Genomic DNA, 17,714 nt, shown 5'->3' with positions numbered 1-17,714 from the left:
TACATTTTTTTCGTTTTGAGTCGACCATAAAATATAAATTTTCGACCATAGAAAAGGTCCTTTGTATATGTGAAAAGATGCTCTCATTTTTGCAGTCTCCAACCAGCATGCAGAGGACCTTTGAAGCCTCTAATGAAATCGATTTGAATCTTTGTAGTGTCTAAATTTAACTCATGTGTACGAATAATAATATGTTATGAGTCTTTATGTAATCTTAAATTCGAGATCAATCATTTTTTTAAATTGGTGAAGCAAATGGGATGAATTTTGTGGGTTTAAAAAAACTATGGTTGCGGGTTCCCTATGGTCCCAGAAAACACCTCGGGCGTTACAAAATGGCGCACGCTCAGTCATCCGGGATGTTTAGTAACTAGGTCTCCATAGTAACAGTGTAATAAAATAATCCATCCTCCGTCAAAATACGAGAAAATCTCATCAAAAAACCCCACAAAAACCAAACAATTCTTTATTATACACTAACTTGAAGGATATGTATCCTTAGTACAGTTATCTTTCTGTCTGTCAGGCTTCTAAGAAGCTCGAGAATAGTAGAACTTGTTCTAATTTTTGACTATGAACGGACACGCGCCAAACTCAAACTTCAACTTGGCTTCGCCACAATCTTCAATACCAAGAAGAGCCATTTCTCCTTCTCCTCGCTCACCTCAGTCTGCAGGTTTGAGCTATCCTAATATCAAACAGAGAGGGTATTATTCGGATATATTGGCTGAAGGAGCCAGACACGATGTTGGGGTATGTACAGTACACTTTAACAGTGGTGGAAGTTACTATAACGAAAGCCTAATGTCATACAAATTTGCTTCTTTAAAATACTAATCTTAGTTTTGGAAAACGTTTACAGTAAAAATAAAATACCCAAGACCTCTGTAGCAGTGCAGAAACGAAGCCAGTCTGTAAATAAATTTGATATGGCAAAAAAAGAGCAGTCAACAATGTAGAAACTTAGAGCTCAAAAATAAGCTTAACTTGTGTCAACTTTGCACTTACTTCAGTTTTCATAAACATGAGAACTCTGTGTCTCTGAATTGCACGCTGAAATTTGGTTTTTCTTTGCCGCCAGTCAAAAATATGAAAGGTATTGACTGATAAGATTTGATTGACGGCAGCTAAAAGCCAAATTTCAGCGTGTAGCTCGCAGATGCATGATTTGATTTGAGGGATTTGACTAAAAGTCAATACTGTAACTTTTCTATTTCAAAAATTCAAAAACCTGTCATTTAGCCTTAGCCACCGAAATGCCAAACAAAGAAAGCCATAATAAAAACACTGTTAAGTTTATTTTTTTTGCCCTCTTGGTAATAAAAACACTGTTAAGTTTATTTTTTTTGCCCTCTTGGCTCCCCTGCCTACACACCTGTATACCCTTCTAAAAGTCAGTAGGTATACAGCTGTACTTGTGAAGCTACATTATTTTCTAATTGTAAATTATTTTGATATTTATGTTTAGGATATTGCTGTGGGGCCAGCAGCAGCCCAAAGCACTTTATGGAAAGCCGCAAAGGTTAAACATACTCCAAAAGGTAATAAGTATAAAATAATTTTAATATTAATAATAATAATAATTTTAATTATTGTGTATTGTGCAGTGCCAAACCTCCCACCCCCCACAAAAGGAATTTGGAATTCCAGAGGGGTGGGGTGGGGGGTACGAAAAGTACAAAGTTACAGAGTTTGTATGGAAGAAAATAGGCTGGGGTAGGGGGATCTTTTAAGATAATCCTCCTGGTTTTGTGGGGGTGGGGGGGGGGGGGTGTGGTGGGGAAAGTGTGTATGACTTTTGGGACTATACACTGTATATAGCCTTTTGTCTTACCTGAAGTTTTCTGTTTGTTAAAAAGCTGATAGTAATGATTTGATTTGATTAGTCCATTTTGCCGTAAAATAAAATAATAACCTATACAAGATAACATTCAAGGGGTGGATTGGGTATCTAGTCACTCCTCTTGGAGTTAGAAAATAATGCCCGCAAATGTCCTTAAAATTGGAAATCCCACAATTCATATGGTGTATTTATTTTCACATTGAATGAATAATATTGTATAATTATGATTCAATTTAGTGAATACCTTCAAGGGCCCTGAAAACCTAGAATCTTTGAATGAAGTTCTCAAAGACCAATACCACGGTCCAACTTCTGCTCCTATTACAGTATCAGTAAGTATGACGCTCACTTCATTTAACTTCTTACATAAAATATAATTTCAGATAAAATTTCAGATATAACAGGTACACTGATTGGATGGATACTGTTCTTATATCATAGGACAGAGACATGTCAGTGCAAAATATTTCAAAAATATGTCATAAAAGTGTTATATAGTAGTAACTTTGTTATGTCTCTGTATTGTGACATAAACACCCTGTTAGCTGCAGAGGACTCAAAAAGTAAGAAAAACAATGGGCTATGCCTTGTGCTCCCAAGCTTTCTTCTCTGGTGCTTTGCAGCTCCCAGCATGTTTACATCGATCACATTATTTGATAACTGTTATAAATCTCGCATTCTGATTGGTTGGAAGCGCATGCTTTATGAGAGCTCGCAGCACGCACGTGCCTTTTGCATTTTATAAAAGAAATTTAAAACTTGCTTGCTGTGCTGTGTGGAGTCAAAAAGCACTTGGGGATTGGCAGAACACTCGAGAAGTGTTGAGAAGCACTCCGCTATGCGCTGTGCTTCTCCTAACACTTCTATCCTGTTCTGCCAATCCGCCCTTGCTTTATGACTGCACACAGCAAGTGTGTGCGTTTTCGATATCTTAAGTCTTAAGTCATGTTTTCCAATGCCTTACCCAATGCCTTTAATTTAACATTAAATAAAACAGCTTTGCTTTGATTATGTGTGGTTTTCTTTTCACTTTGATAGAGTTTTCCATCAAAAGCTTGGGAACCTAAGGTTCAACTTCCATATAAAACAGAGACTGGCCAAGTACCCAGAAAAATTGAGATTGAAAGGTAAAAACTTCATTAATATTATATAGTTTTACAAATAAGATAAATGAGTCATGATCTTTCTTTTTCAGGCGGAAGCGCATCTATGCCAAACAAGACATTGATAGTCTACTGGAAGAGTTTGGTGTTAATACAGCTGATCTTATGCCTAAAGAAGACTTAAACATGTCAGTCAACTTGACCGGTTTAACCAATGGTGACCCAGCTCCTTTCCCTCATTTTCTGCCACTCCACATCTTTGATGACACAGAGTATGACACAAGGACACCCCAAGAGTGGATGAATCTGGGTTTGTCTGATGGAGTAGCTAAACCTGTTCCAGGAAAGGCACTGTTACCAACAGGGTTTGGTGAAAATGGTGCAAAAGAGTATGAATGGGTTGATGTTGGGGCATTAGCCTATGATGTGGAGACTGAACTATTCCTTGTAAGACTAGTAGGCTCCAAAGGATTGCAGCATAACGTTGTGCCTGAGGAGATCAAAGTTAGGGCTGTGGTTACTAACCCATTGGAGGAGCGACCACCATCTCCTAAGCGTCAAAGGAAAATCACAGAAAGTCCATTTCAAGTGCCAAGGATAAGGTTATTATTTGCGGCAGAAGATCCTGTGATATTTGCTGAACGTGTTGCCAAGGCATTTGCATCGAGGAGTGAGACTGAATCTTTGTTGCGGTACAACTTGTACATTGATTGCATGCCAATAGATGGTGTTCCAAGACTGGATACTTGCTCTATAGACAGGATGGTCAACTGGGCAAGAGAGACACGCACACTTAGAAAAGACAGGAAGTAAGTCAATACTGTCACTCAATTTTATCCAAGTAACGCTGAATACCCTCTGGTCTGATCTAAGTCAGGAAACATCTTACTGACCCTAAAACAACCTCTGGGCTAATGTATGTCAGGGCATGGCTATCTCACAGGTTGAACCCTGAAACAACCTCTGGGCTGATCTAAGTCATGGCATGACTAAATCACAGATTGAACCCTGTAACAACCTCTGGGCTGATCTAAGTCAGGGCACGGCTAACTCACAGATCAAACCCTAAAACAACCTAGCTCTGGACTGTTGTAAATCATGGCACATCACAGACTGAATTTGAATTGAGTGGGTCTCGTTTTGCAAAGAGTGAAAAACCAGTGTTGCTTTAAAATCCTCCAACTATTGACATATTTCTCAGTTCCTCCTCCCCGTGCTAGTGGACCCTCAAGTCCAGCACAATATAATCATATAACCCATTATATCTTAGAGGTGAGACACAAGTGTCCATGCACTACTGCCACACCACTCTGACTTGCTTCCTATTTCATCGTTCATTCTCTATTTTGATTTTCAAGCCTGGAAGAACACATTCGTTTACTTTGCAAGGAAGTACAAATAGACTTTGCCCGTTCCATGAACAAGATAACATTTGACAGGGTGGTATCAACCAAGAGGGACATGTTCCCTTATGTGACCATCCAAGAGAAAGAAGAAGAAGTCATTCCTGAAAGAGGTCTGCATATTTCATATTTGATGGGCAATCTGTGATCATTAAAAAAAAAGTTATAGTAGCCTCCTTTGCAGCCGTTCTTAGGGTCGTCACGCAATGTTTCCCTCCCCCCTAAGAACGGCTGCAAAGGAGGCTATAGTTATATAGCAGATTTATAATGTTTTTTTAAAATGCATAAAGTATAGTACAAAGTACACACTTTCAACTCCAAAACTGTGAGTCTTCAGATCATCAGATGTGTAAATCAAGTGCAAGCTTTGCTAGTGTTCATACTCTTAGCAATAGTGTTCAACAATGGGAGGACACAATTTTAACTGTATATTTGTCTACAGTTGTATGCTTACTATATATCTGTCTATGTCTTAACTACATATCTTAGACAGTCAGACAGTTGTAATTTTGATATTGTTTATATTAGATAATTATTGCAAATGAAATTTTGGTTTTAGTGCAACCATGCATTACTGTCCACCAGACACTTCAAAGCACCATCTCCCGGGGGGGGACTCTGGGAAAAAAGTACCGGGGATGCTCGTTGTATCTCTTAGGGGTAAAAATTCGAGATTTGGTATCTTTTAGGGTGTTAAATGCACGTTTTTGAAAATAAGCATTTTCTGGTGTCAGAAAAGGAGGGAAGCGCGCATCGAAATAGCTTATTGTAGGCGCTTTTTATATAAAACTTAATATCATTTGTTGTGGTATCTCTTAGGGGCTAAAAATCATTCAGCCACTCCCTTTTTTAAAGACTTCCGGTATCTTTTAGGGGTCTTATTGAAAATCTCCGATGAGCATCCCCGGTACTTTTTCCGAGGAGTCCCCCCCTGGGCACCATCTATTAACCAAAGCCCTTTCTCTCCCATATTCCTTGGCTTCAATGTGTTCAGCTCTATAACTAGTTTTGCTATATTTTGTTCTACAGGTTTCCATCCAGATGTACCAACATACCCCTTTGATGAAAAGTTTGACAACTTTGCATTCAACTCTCTCCTCACAAGAGAAGAATCTATTGTTGCTCTGGGAAAAGTGATAACTGAATGTAACAAGGTGTCATCCATGTCTGTGTTCCAAGTCCCAGTCACGAAAAGCATGAAGATTGAAGAGTTTGAGCAAGCTCAGGCCCAAGTCAGCTCACAGGTAATTTATGCAGGGACTGTATGATCTGGAACATTTCCACAACAAAACTAATGTGTTTTAAATGAAATTATAATTTTTGGGCTGGCAGGATTGTATTATATTATACAAATTTAAGATTGAAATAAAGAAAAGTCACACGCAAGAGAAGTGTTAGAAGAAGTATTACATGTAGCAGAGTGCTAGCTCAACACTTCTCATACAAGTGTTCTGCTAACCCTCAATGCTCTATAAATTCACACAGCATAGCCAGCAAGTTTATTAATGCCTGCATAAAATACGAATTAGAGTAGCTGTTATTTCAGATGCATATGATCAAATAGAAATTGTCTTCCAAGCTGTGCTCTTATGATTTGCTTCCAATAAATCAAATGTAATATTCATAACATATATATATATGTTGTTTACCAGCCAGGAGGTCCGGATAGGGAAAAACTGTGTCCGAGGTCTTGAATATACGGACCAAGGCCGTTAGGCCCTACTTTTTCCTCTATCCGGACTGACTATAGGACGATAAATGACATATTAATTTTTTTCCTGTATTTTTTTTACTTGTTTTTGTAATTGTTTTCTGTTGTCGTTTAGCGGCAAAGGATACCGGGCTGTGTGCGCGGGTAGATACTACCGCTCAAACAGCCAATCAGAATACACGATTTTTTAGGATACCAGACCAAAAAAAATAAAGAACTGATATCATTTTAAACAATCCTTTGTATTTTAGGTGCAGATCTTTCTGCGTGACAGCTGGCTCAATACCTTACGAACAGCCATCAGAAGTAGTTTGCTTGATGTTGGCAAGGGCTGGTTCAATATGGATGAAAAGAATTGGGAGGTTTACAAAATCTCCAAGTTATCCAAGTTTATGGAGCTTGTAAAATTTGCTATGCAGGTACAATATATATTGTGTATTATTCACTTGTTGTATTCAACACACCAACACAGTCCCAACTAGTAACCACTAGTCATTCTTATTCACTTGTTGTATTCAACACACCAACACAGTCCCAACTAGTAACCACTAGTCATTCTTATTCACTTGTTGTATTCAACACACCAACACAGTCCCAACTAGTAACCACTAGTCAATCTTATTCACTTGTTGTATTCAACCCACCAACACTGTCTCAACTAGTAATCACTAGTCATTCTTATTCACTTGTTGTATTCAACACACCAACACAGTCCCAACTAGTAACCACTAGTCATTCTTATTCACTTGTTGTATTCAACACACCAACACAGTCCCAACTAGTAACCACTAGTCATTCTTATTCACTTGTTGTATTCAACACACCAACACAGTCCCAACTAGTAACCACTAGTCATTCTTATTCACTTGTTGTATTCAACACACCAACACAGTCCCAACTAGTAACCACTAGTCAATCTTATTCACTTGTTGTATTCAACCCACCAACACTGTCTCAACTAGTAATCACTAGTCATTCTTATTCACTTGTTGTATTCAACACACCAACACAGTCCCAACTAGTAACCACTAGTCATTCTTATTCACTTGTTGTATTCAACACACCAACACAGTCCCAACTAGTAACCACTAGTCAATCTTATTCACTTGTTGTATTCAACACACCAACACAGTCCCAACTAGTAACCACTAGTCATTCTTATTCACTTGTTGTATTCAACACACCAACACAGTCCCAACTAGTAACCACTAGTCATTCTTATTCACTCGTTGTATTCAACACACCAACACAGTCCCAACTAGTAACCAATAGTCATTCTTATTCACTTGTTGTATTCAACACACCAACACTGTCCCAACTAGTAACCACTAGTCATTCTTATTCACTCGTTGTATTCAACACACCAACACAGTCCCAACTAGTAACCAATAGTCATTCTTATTCACTTGTTGTATTCAACACACCAACACAGTCCCAACTAGTAACCACTAGTCATTCTTATTCACTTGTTGTATTCAACACACCAACACTGTCCCAACTAGTAACCACTAGTCATTTTTATTCACTTGTTGTATTCAACACACCAACACAGTCCCAACTAGTAACCACTAGTCATTGTTAGTGCATCATGTATTGTCTGTCTGTCCATTAGGATTCATTGAGGTATCTGGTGCAGGACTCACTGGCTGCCTTCACTAATATGATCCTTGATGCCTGCTACATGGTGAGAGACCTACCAGATGATATGGAATGGACCACAGACATCAATAGTAGTCCACTCAAGTAAGTTATTAAAAACTGTGATATATTCTAGGCAGAGGGCAAGGGGGCAAGGGGGCAAGGGGGCAAGGGGGCAAGGGGGCAAGGGGGTCTTTTTGTCTTGTTGGTCTTGGAATGCACTATTCAGTATGCGGTATTCAGTATTCAACCTTTTTGAAATAGCTGTATAATAAATATTTAATGTTGTTCTGCTGACCCACACTGTAATTCAGCCTGGCTGCAAACTGTTGGAATAAATGATAATTATTATTATTATTATTATCTTTTTAAAACTTAATGAAACCCCTGGAAAAACCATGTGATAATTTCATTTAATTAATCGCGATACCTCGAGCATGTTGATGGTCATGATGATGTCTAGTTATACTGGCTTAGATCGGCCCAGAGTTTGTTTCATGGTTTAATAACTTTTAAAGATTTGAATTTTTTTGCTTCCTGAAGCATGGAACATATAATTACAGCTGCATTGAGAGAAAGCGTGACATATAAGGAGCATGCAGTGTTTCTTTATCTCTCACTGTTTAAATCTTATTTGTTTTGTTTTATGTTATTAGGCCCAAGAAGAATGCCTTATTTTTGCTTGACCTTACCATGGAAAAGGGTAAAGTGACCTACAATACTGACCTAGAAAGCTTTGAACGTGTGGTCATCAATTTGTTTGATAAAGGCATTTCCTGCACAAAGGTAAGTCAGAAAACTATCAAGATTTAAGTCAACATTGCCAGGGGCAGATCCAGGGGTGGTAATATAGGTGACTAGTCACCCCCCTTTTGCTCAAATTTCTCAGTATATCGTTAGTAACAGTCACCCCCCTTTTCTTCAAATTCCTGATAAAATCCTTGTAATAATCACCTCCCTTTCTAAACTTCCTGGATCTGCCCCTGCACTGCATGTGTTATAAAAAACTAAGTATTTCACTTTAATTGGTAAGAGATAGCAACCTGCAAGATTATCACTGACAAATGATACATACTTTTGATTTTTTAATATTGCCATTCTTGGAAATGCTACATATTTTTCATTTCTGGCCGTGGTTACGATGCTATGTTTTCTATCCTGTCTCCTGAATGTCTCAGTTGGTTGAGCACCAGCTGTGGCTGGACCAACACCCAGGGTCTTAAAATATCAGTACTTGTTTTCCCATTTGCAGACTCTGTCATTCTTTTGCGAATTATTATTATTTGAGTCGTATCCATATTTACGTGTCTTCTGATTTGTAACTGTCAAACAAAGAAATGATACTCTAGGGAATGACACGTGGTCTAAAATAGGAAAACATTACTCCCAAGGTAAAAAGGTCTACCTTTGTCATGGTTCAGATAAGCATGTTTATAAAATAGTGTCCCTATCTAATTTAGGTCCCGTCCACACTATGCATCTTAATTATATCTTAATATATATATATATATATATATTATCTATGATTTGTGATGTATTAGTAATATATAATAAAATAGATAATTAATTATTTATTTCTCGCCAATAATTAGTTGTAAAACTTCGAACAGATTTAGATAATTTGACGACATTACTTAAATCATTATATAATCTAGCAGCAGCGAAGAAAAATGATCGTTGACCAGATTTTGAAGATATCTTATGTAAATAAATGTCATTACGCCTTCTACTTGTTTATCATTTATTTATCTTTTTTTTATATATTTATCATTATTATTTAAGAATGTTCCCCAGCTGGAGAAGATGGTTCTCGAGGGACTTTTCTGGAGTGGCACACCTTTACTAGAATCAGTAGGAGAGAATGAACCCGAGGTGGTTCGACTAAGAGAAACAGTTCGTCAAGCCATAAGGTCATCTCTCAAACCTATTCGAGCTTATGCGAAACAATATGAGAAATATCTTGATCTGTTTAACTTGGACGTGAATGAATATCTACAGTAAGTATTGCAAAATGGGCGTTTTGTATTTCTGTGATACATCCATTATTTTGCTTTCTATAGCTATATACTGCAAGCTAAAAATTGTTTGTTAAAAATGTGAATTTTGTTAGTAACAATAAGAATATCATACTTAAATTTGTTTCAAAAAATTTTTTGCTCGAGATATTTGAGAAAATTAAGTACGTGCGCGCTAACTAATAGGGACCTTAAGCTGCAGGACGGCAACGACGACGACGACGGCAACCATACAATAGCACTAATTCAATAGATACTCGTTGGAATGTACGAAATAATATGCATCATTGCCGTCTTATGCTGAAAGTAAGACGTGAAATGTCCTATTTTCACGTACTAAAGAGAACGGCTACGCCAAATGCTTATCTTTGCTGATTTTCGTTATTAGTAAAGCGCTCCCAAAAGACGTCATTTCACTCTAAAACGGGGATGCTTATTGAGTAAAATACTAAGTAAACACGAAATAATAATACAATAGAAGGTTGAAGCGCCTCAATTTCGCCGACGTTGCCGTCCTGCAGCTTAAGGTCCCTAATGTCTCTCGTTGACGTCGCGACGTTCTGCACCAGACGTGGAACCAGGCAAAATGGCGTCCTGAATTAGGCGTCACGTTAGCGGCCGTTTTGAAAGCGTGCTCGCCGTCCTCTACCAGCTCGGTGTGGTGGTGTGGTGGTGGTTCTTTGGTGTGCTGATGATATCCTTAAGAGAATAATTTCCTTCCTCCCTAACTCGTTTCTCTCCGCTCTTAACGTATGTATTTAAAATAATATTGTTCCCAGACAATACGACTCACAAGAACATACAGCTGCAGAAGTGAAACAAGAGATAGAACGTCATTTAAAAGATAAAGAGGTGCTAGAAAACACCTTGCCTTCCAGCATAGTCATTGGTTCATACTGGGTCATGACTGAAGGAATCAAGAAAGAATTGGCTAAGAAACGAAAGACACTTGCTAATGCTGTTATTGAACTCCTGGCCAAGAAACTGAGGAAACAAGCTGATGAGGTAATTAAGGAGACTCGAATTGATTTTCTTAACACGCACGGTTGATGACGATAATGTTAGGATTTTTGGATCAAATTTTCATGTTTTTCAAAGCAAAAACTGTTCAATCAAATCTTTTTAATTTTGGATATGTTATTACACTTAGGTTTAAGGAGCTATTGTCGAAATATTAAAAAAAAATTGTAATGCGGAACTTTTATTATAGGTTTTTGCGTTATTTTCAGAATTCCTAATTACAGACATATTTCTCCATGCCCAATAGCTTTTTAAGCCTAAGAGGAAAAACTTATTCAAAATTAATAATATTTGACTGAACATTTTTTGTAGCAAAAAGCCATGAAAATCTGATTAAAAATATTATAACAATTTGTTAGCTATTATTTGTAGTTCGTCATGATTAGCCGTGCGCGTGCGCCTTCTGAAGAAAACCATTTCAAGCCTCCTTAAGTTGATAAATTATTAGACACCAGTGTCAACTTTTCTTCTAAGAAACGATATCTAGATACTGTTATCTGAAATCAGTGCCTATGACTCATATACCATATGTGACATTCCTTTGACATGGTTTTATACTCTGCACTGATATACAGGTCTGTGAAGAATTCAAGTTTATTGCACGTCGTCTTTACGACAAGCCAAACAGCATTGAGGAATTAGCAGAACAAAGAGAGTACATGAAGACTATCCCTGACCTGTTGAAAAAGAACCAAGAGCTGATTGACAAGGCTATGGTAGACTATGAGCTGATCGAGGAGTTCAACTACAGCATCTCAGCTGAAGACTTCTCTGCTAAGTATGTATAAATAAAATAAGATAAAAAATCTTGATTTTTTGTGGGTGTCAAATACAGCGTCAAGGGCTGGTTTCCAATTTGGGCCACTTTCACTCACATATGCTACCATGACATTCAATATTCTATGCACACAACGCTCAACTCACATGTTGATTGTGGAAGGAGGATGGCAGATAGCTAGTGTTTGCGAAAAACGCTTCTATAGAGCAGTTTTCGAATATGTGGGAAACATACGGTACTGACTTACAGGTACGAGGTACTACATACAAGGTACGAAATGCCGTAAACCCTGAAATGGCTTCCCATAGGTATGGTTATCGCATGAGCGGGAATTATAATGTGCGATAATGGAAATCTATTATGTTTTTATTCCCTTATAGATGGACGTGCATCAGCTGGCCATACAAGATTCAACAACAAATGGAAGCAACTGAGCAAACCCTCGAAGCAGACGAAGAACGCTTCCAGAAGAACCTTCTTGCTGATCAGAATAACTTCCAGGATCGTCTTGATTCCTTGAACATGGCCGTGGCAGGATTCGCCGCACACACAGATATCACTAAAGCACATGAGATAGGCAATGAGGTACGACGTCTGGTCAAACAGATGAAGGAATGCCAGACGTTAGCACATACGTATAACAACAGAGAAAGACTCTTTAACCTGCCTGTTACTTCGGTAAGATTCTAGATTCTTATAATAGACCCATTTCACGCTAGTCAGACATAAGATATTCGATTAATTGAAAAAAGGAGTTAACGACTTAATTCAAAGTTTCGTAGAGAGCGTTTTTGCAAAGAAATGTATGCTATGGGCATCGCATTCTCGGTGAACCTCGGGGCTATGGATTATGCCAGAGCCTTTGTTCTTCGCCGCAGACCATTAAAAAGCAGGCTCTGGGTACGAGATTGTCAATTTCCCCAACAAATGCTGCGCGCGCAATTTTTATTATCTTTTGTTTGAACAAGTTTAAATCAGTCTTAAGTAGTTCAGGTGGCGTTTTTGCGCGTACATAGTCATATATATCTTTTGATACTTTTAATTCATGAGGAGGCAAATCCAGACTGCGAGCGGTCCCACTTTTCTCTCCAAACTCAGTAAGGGCGAGGTTTTTGGGATTCCTGTGGACGCGCGTCCACAGGAATCCCAAAACACTGGTTTTTACTGAGCCTGAAGGGAAAAGGGGACTGCTTGTAGTCGAAGGCACATGTAGAGCAAAAGTTCAGCAATAAAATATAACAATCAAGGTGGAAGAATCGTATATTCATTTCAACTTTGAATCTGTTTCAGTACGAGAAACTAAATCGCTTGATCAAAGATTTTGAGCCGTTTAAGAACATGTGGCTGACAGCTTCAGACTGGCAGAAATGGCATGACAGCTGGATGAACGACCCACTAACGACCATAGACCCCGAACAGCTTGAACAGAATGTTAGCAACGCATTCAAGACAATCTTCAAGTGTTACAAACACTTTAAAGAGATCCCAGCTTGTCAGGAGGTTGCATATGAAGTCAAGGAAAAGATCGAAGCATTCAAGCCTTATATACCATTGATACAAGGTCTGAGGAACCCAGGAATGAGAAGTCGACATTGGGAACAGGTTGGTATCTTCGCCGAGAATCTCGTCTTTTTTCTGTGGTTTTCGTATTTCGTTCAAGACTAGCTGCTCAGTAAACTTTTGATCCACTGTATTGCTGGATTGCAAGCATTCCCAAGAGAGTCAAAAGACAAAAATATGGCAGCCATCTTGGTGCGGTTAACATTAGATGTTAATGAGAAATCATTAAAATAAAGTAAATGTGGTATGACTGTGAAAAAGCACAGTACACAGAACGGGATTGGTGACATCCTTTCAACCGGTCACAGTGCCACATGATGACTGTTTAGCCAATCAAACTGCTGGTACCTTACACCTACTTGATAGTATTTACCTCAGTGAAAGGCCATTTATTTATACTTACGACTCACTTCTGTTCTATTTTGTTTCTCCCATAGCTTTCAAAAGACCTTGGATTTCCTGTGGTGTGTAACGCCCAGCTGACCTTCACCAAATGTCTAGACATGGGCCTGCAGAACCATATTGATGTCATTGCTAAAATAGCTGAAGTTGCTGGGAAGGAATACTCCATCGAACAGGTTACACAACGATGCGCCCGAGCAGTGCATCCCACCTATGCCATCCATGCCATCCATGTCCTCCATGCTATCCATGCCACCCATTCTATCCATGCCACCCATGCCACCCATATTACCCATGCCACCCATGCTACCCATGCCATCCATGCTAACCATGCTAACCATTCCACCCATGCCACCCATGCTACCCATGCCACCCATGCTAACCATTCCACCCATGCCACCCATGCTACCCATGCCACCCATGCTAACCATTCCACCCATGCCATTCCACCCATGCTACCCATGCCACCCATGCTAACCATTCCACCCATGCCACCCATACCACCCATGCTACCCATGCTAACCATTCCACCCATGCTAACCATGCTAACCATTCCACCCATGCCACCCATGCTACCCATGCCACCCATGCTAACCATTCCACCCATGCCACCCATACCACCCATGCTACCCATGCCACCCATGCTAACCATGCTAACCATTCCACCCATGCTAACCATGCTAACCATTCCACCCATGCCACCCATGCTACCCATGCCACCCATGCTAACCATTCCACCCATGCCACCCATGCTACCCATGCTAACCATTCCACCCATGCTACCCATGCTAACCATTCCACCTATGCTACCCATGCCACCCATGCTAACCATTCTACCCATGCCACCCATGCTACCCATGCTAACCATTCCACCCATGCCACCCATACCACCCATGCTACCCATGCCACCTGTTTTACCCATGCTACCCATGCTAACCATTCCACCCTTGCTTCCCATGCCAACCAGTCATGCTTAACCATTCTTATTACTTCCCTAGGCACTGGATAAGATGGAGGGTGAGTGGAAGCCAGTTGTACTGGAGATTGTCCCATATAAAGACACAGGTACCTTCATTATGAAGGTTGGTGAAGAATGCTCACAGCTGCTGGACGATCACATCGTCATGACACAGAGCATGTCCTTCTCTCCATACAAGAAGCCTTTTGAAGAACGTATATCTACTTGGGAAAGCAAACTGGTTATGACCCAGGTGGGTACTTGTATCTACGATTAACCTGCGAAATAAAGGGTGCATTGAAAAGCACGTGTTTGCACTGTCCTCGTCTATAACCTGCTTCGTCTTTCGTTACTTATAATCCTGATAAGAGCAGTGCGCAACTAGAGCAGTTTTCGTATGACTGTGAAAAGCTCAGTGCCGTAAGCGTGACGTGCCGTGACCGTGATACTTTCTAGAATTTTAATTGGCTGATTTTTTTCACGCGCAATGTGATTGGTCTAAAAGTGCCGTGATCTTGGCGTGACCGTGTCCGCGCCGTGTTTATGCCGTGTTCCGGGTATTTGATTGGATGGAGAGTAAATTCTCGTGCAATGTGATTTGTCTGGCGTATCCTTTGCTGTGTCACGACCGTGTTCGTGCCGTGAACTTTTCACAGTCATACGAAGACTGCACTAACATCACTGCCACATTCAATGGAAACTACCCACCTACCGTCGCGATTTTCGTATGAATGAGGAGCCTACTGCATGTCTCTGTACTGTGATATAAACACGCTGGGAGTTGTAGAGCACGAAAGAAGTAAGCTTAGGAACACGAGGCGTAGCGGAGTGTCTCTCTTGCTTTTTGAGTGCCCAGCATCTCTGAAAGTGTTTATTTCCCAGTACAGAGGAAGAAGCAGCCGTTCTATATTCCTTTTGTGAAATGTTTTTAATCAAATTTGCGCGAGCGTGTACCAATCGTGAATAGAGTTTGTTGATATAACGTGCGCGCTGATTGGCCGGCTACCTTGTTTTATTACTTTGATAAAACAAGGTAGCCGGCCAATCAGCGCGCACGTTATATCTCATATATTTTATCCATCCAATAAGCGCGGTCGTTAAATTTCAAATATATGTTATAATCATGAATATGAGAATGATGATCATGATACATTTTCAACCAGGACGTGATGGACGAGTGGTTACAGTGTCAACGCAACTGGCTGTACTTGGAACCAATCTTCAGCTCAGAAGACATCAATAGACAACTACCAGTGGAGAGTAAGAGATATCAAACCATGGAGAGAATCTGGAGAAAAGTCATGAACGCCGCTAAAAGTAACCCACAGGTATTTATTTTGGAAAAGAATGATGACGATTATGATGATGATGATAATGACGATGATGATGATGACGATGATGATGATGACGATGATGATGATGATAATGACGACGATGATGATGACGATGATGATGATAATGACGATGATGATGATGACGATGATGATGATGATGATGATGATAATGACGATGATGATGATGACGATGATGATGATGACGATGATGATGATGACGACGATGATGATAATGACGATGATGATGATGACGATGATGATGATGACGATGATGATGATGACGATGATGATGATAATGACGATGATGATGATGACGATGATGATGATAATGACGATGATGACGATGATGATGATGATGATAATGTGGACGATGATGATGATGACGATGATGATGATGATAATGACGATGATGATGATGACGATGATGATAATGACGATGATGACGATGATGATGATAATGATGATGACGATGATGATGATGAAGATGATGATGATGATAATGACGATGATGATGACGATGATGATGATGATAATGACGATGATGATGACGATGATGATGATGATAATGTGGACGATGATGATGATGATAATGACGATGATGATGTGATAATGATGACGATGATGATGACGATGATGATGATGATGATAATGACGATGATGATGATGACGATGATGATAATGACGATGATGACGATGATGATGATGATGATAATGATGATGACGATGATGATGATGACGATGATGATGATGATGATAATGACGATGATGATGATGACGATGATGATGATGATAATGACGATGATGATGATGACGATGATGATGATGATGATAATGTGGACGATGATGATGATGATAATGACGATGATGATGTGATAATGATGACGATGATGATGACGATGATGATGATGATGATAATGACGATGATGATGATGAGGATGATGATGATGATGATAATGATGACGATGATGATGATGATGATAATGACGATGATGATGATGACGATGATGATGATGATGATAATGACGATGATGATGATGATGATGATGATGATGACGATGATGATGATGACGATGAGGATGATGATGATGATGATGATAATGACGATGGTGATGATGACGATGATGATGATGATGATAATGTGGACGATGATGATGATGATAATGACGATGATGATGTGATAATGACGACGATGATGGTGTTGTTGTTGTTGTTGGTGGTGGTGGTGATGATGATGATAGTGATGATGATGAAGGTGTTGGTGATGGTGATGGTGGTGGTGGTGGTGGTGATGATGGCGGTGGTGATGATTATAAGGATAATAAAGATAGATAATATTTATCGCTAATCTTAAAGGTTTGTGTAGTTTATTCATGGTTGGCTTTTCTTGATATTATTTACTAGGTTATTGCTCTGTGCCCGGATCCTACCATACTGGAGAGTCTGCGTGAATGTAACAAACTGCTTGAACAGGTCAGTCTGGTTTATTCTGACTCACAATCATTTTAGTGTTACGTGATTTGTACCGCGTACTTGCTATACATCCGTACAGAACGTTTTCCACTAATGAGATAACCATTCCTATAAGAAGCCATTTCATTGTTACGGCATATCGTACCGTGTACTTGCCGTAAGTCAGTACCGTATGTTTTCCACTAATGGGATAACCATTCTTATGAGAAGCCATTTCAATGTTACGGCATGTCGTACCGTGTACGTGCTGTGAGTCAGTACCGTATGTTTTCCACTCATGGGATAACCATTCTTATGGGAAGCCATTTCAATGTTACGGCATTTCGTACCGTGTACGTGCTGTAAGTCAGTACCATATGTTTCCCACTCATACAATAACCATTCTTATGAGAAGCCATTTCAGTACTACGTCAGTACCGAATGTTTTCCACTCATTCGAAAATGCTCTCTGTGTACTCAATTCTAATGTAGAGGTCTTA

At 39.5% G+C, this 17,714-nt stretch overlaps 1 protein-coding gene across 1 annotated transcript in view; it reads left to right on the top strand.

Annotated features, from left to right (window-relative positions):
- Positions 1–403: 403 nt before the first annotated feature.
- Positions 404–17,714, top strand: part of LOC116292435 (dynein axonemal heavy chain 1) — a 72,480-nt gene continuing 55,169 nt past the window's right edge. Inside the window, exons 1-19 of the mRNA XM_089030945.1 lie at positions 404–753; positions 1,469–1,541; positions 2,081–2,175; positions 2,882–2,970; positions 3,039–3,755; positions 4,305–4,462; positions 5,379–5,593; positions 6,312–6,479; positions 7,673–7,803; positions 8,355–8,484; positions 9,481–9,695; positions 10,493–10,718; positions 11,309–11,511; positions 11,892–12,189; positions 12,802–13,113; positions 13,509–13,649; positions 14,472–14,684; positions 15,595–15,759; positions 17,167–17,235. Of these exons, the coding sequence (XP_088887071.1) occupies positions 574–753; positions 1,469–1,541; positions 2,081–2,175; positions 2,882–2,970; positions 3,039–3,755; positions 4,305–4,462; positions 5,379–5,593; positions 6,312–6,479; positions 7,673–7,803; positions 8,355–8,484; positions 9,481–9,695; positions 10,493–10,718; positions 11,309–11,511; positions 11,892–12,189; positions 12,802–13,113; positions 13,509–13,649; positions 14,472–14,684; positions 15,595–15,759; positions 17,167–17,235 (3,798 nt within the window). The 5' untranslated portion in view covers positions 404–573. The remainder of the gene's footprint in view (positions 754–1,468; positions 1,542–2,080; positions 2,176–2,881; positions 2,971–3,038; positions 3,756–4,304; positions 4,463–5,378; positions 5,594–6,311; positions 6,480–7,672; positions 7,804–8,354; positions 8,485–9,480; positions 9,696–10,492; positions 10,719–11,308; positions 11,512–11,891; positions 12,190–12,801; positions 13,114–13,508; positions 13,650–14,471; positions 14,685–15,594; positions 15,760–17,166; positions 17,236–17,714) is intronic.

The sequence above is a fragment of the Actinia tenebrosa genome, unplaced genomic scaffold (genome assembly GCF_029948245.1).
Source record: "Actinia tenebrosa isolate PJP-AT-01 unplaced genomic scaffold, QUT_ActTen_1.0 PGA_scaffold16__25_contigs__length_10494907, whole genome shotgun sequence".
NCBI classification, from domain to species: domain Eukaryota; kingdom Metazoa; phylum Cnidaria; class Anthozoa; order Actiniaria; family Actiniidae; genus Actinia; species Actinia tenebrosa.
The sequence above is the reverse complement of the archived record's forward strand: the minus strand, read 5'-3'. Positions and strand labels throughout refer to the sequence as shown.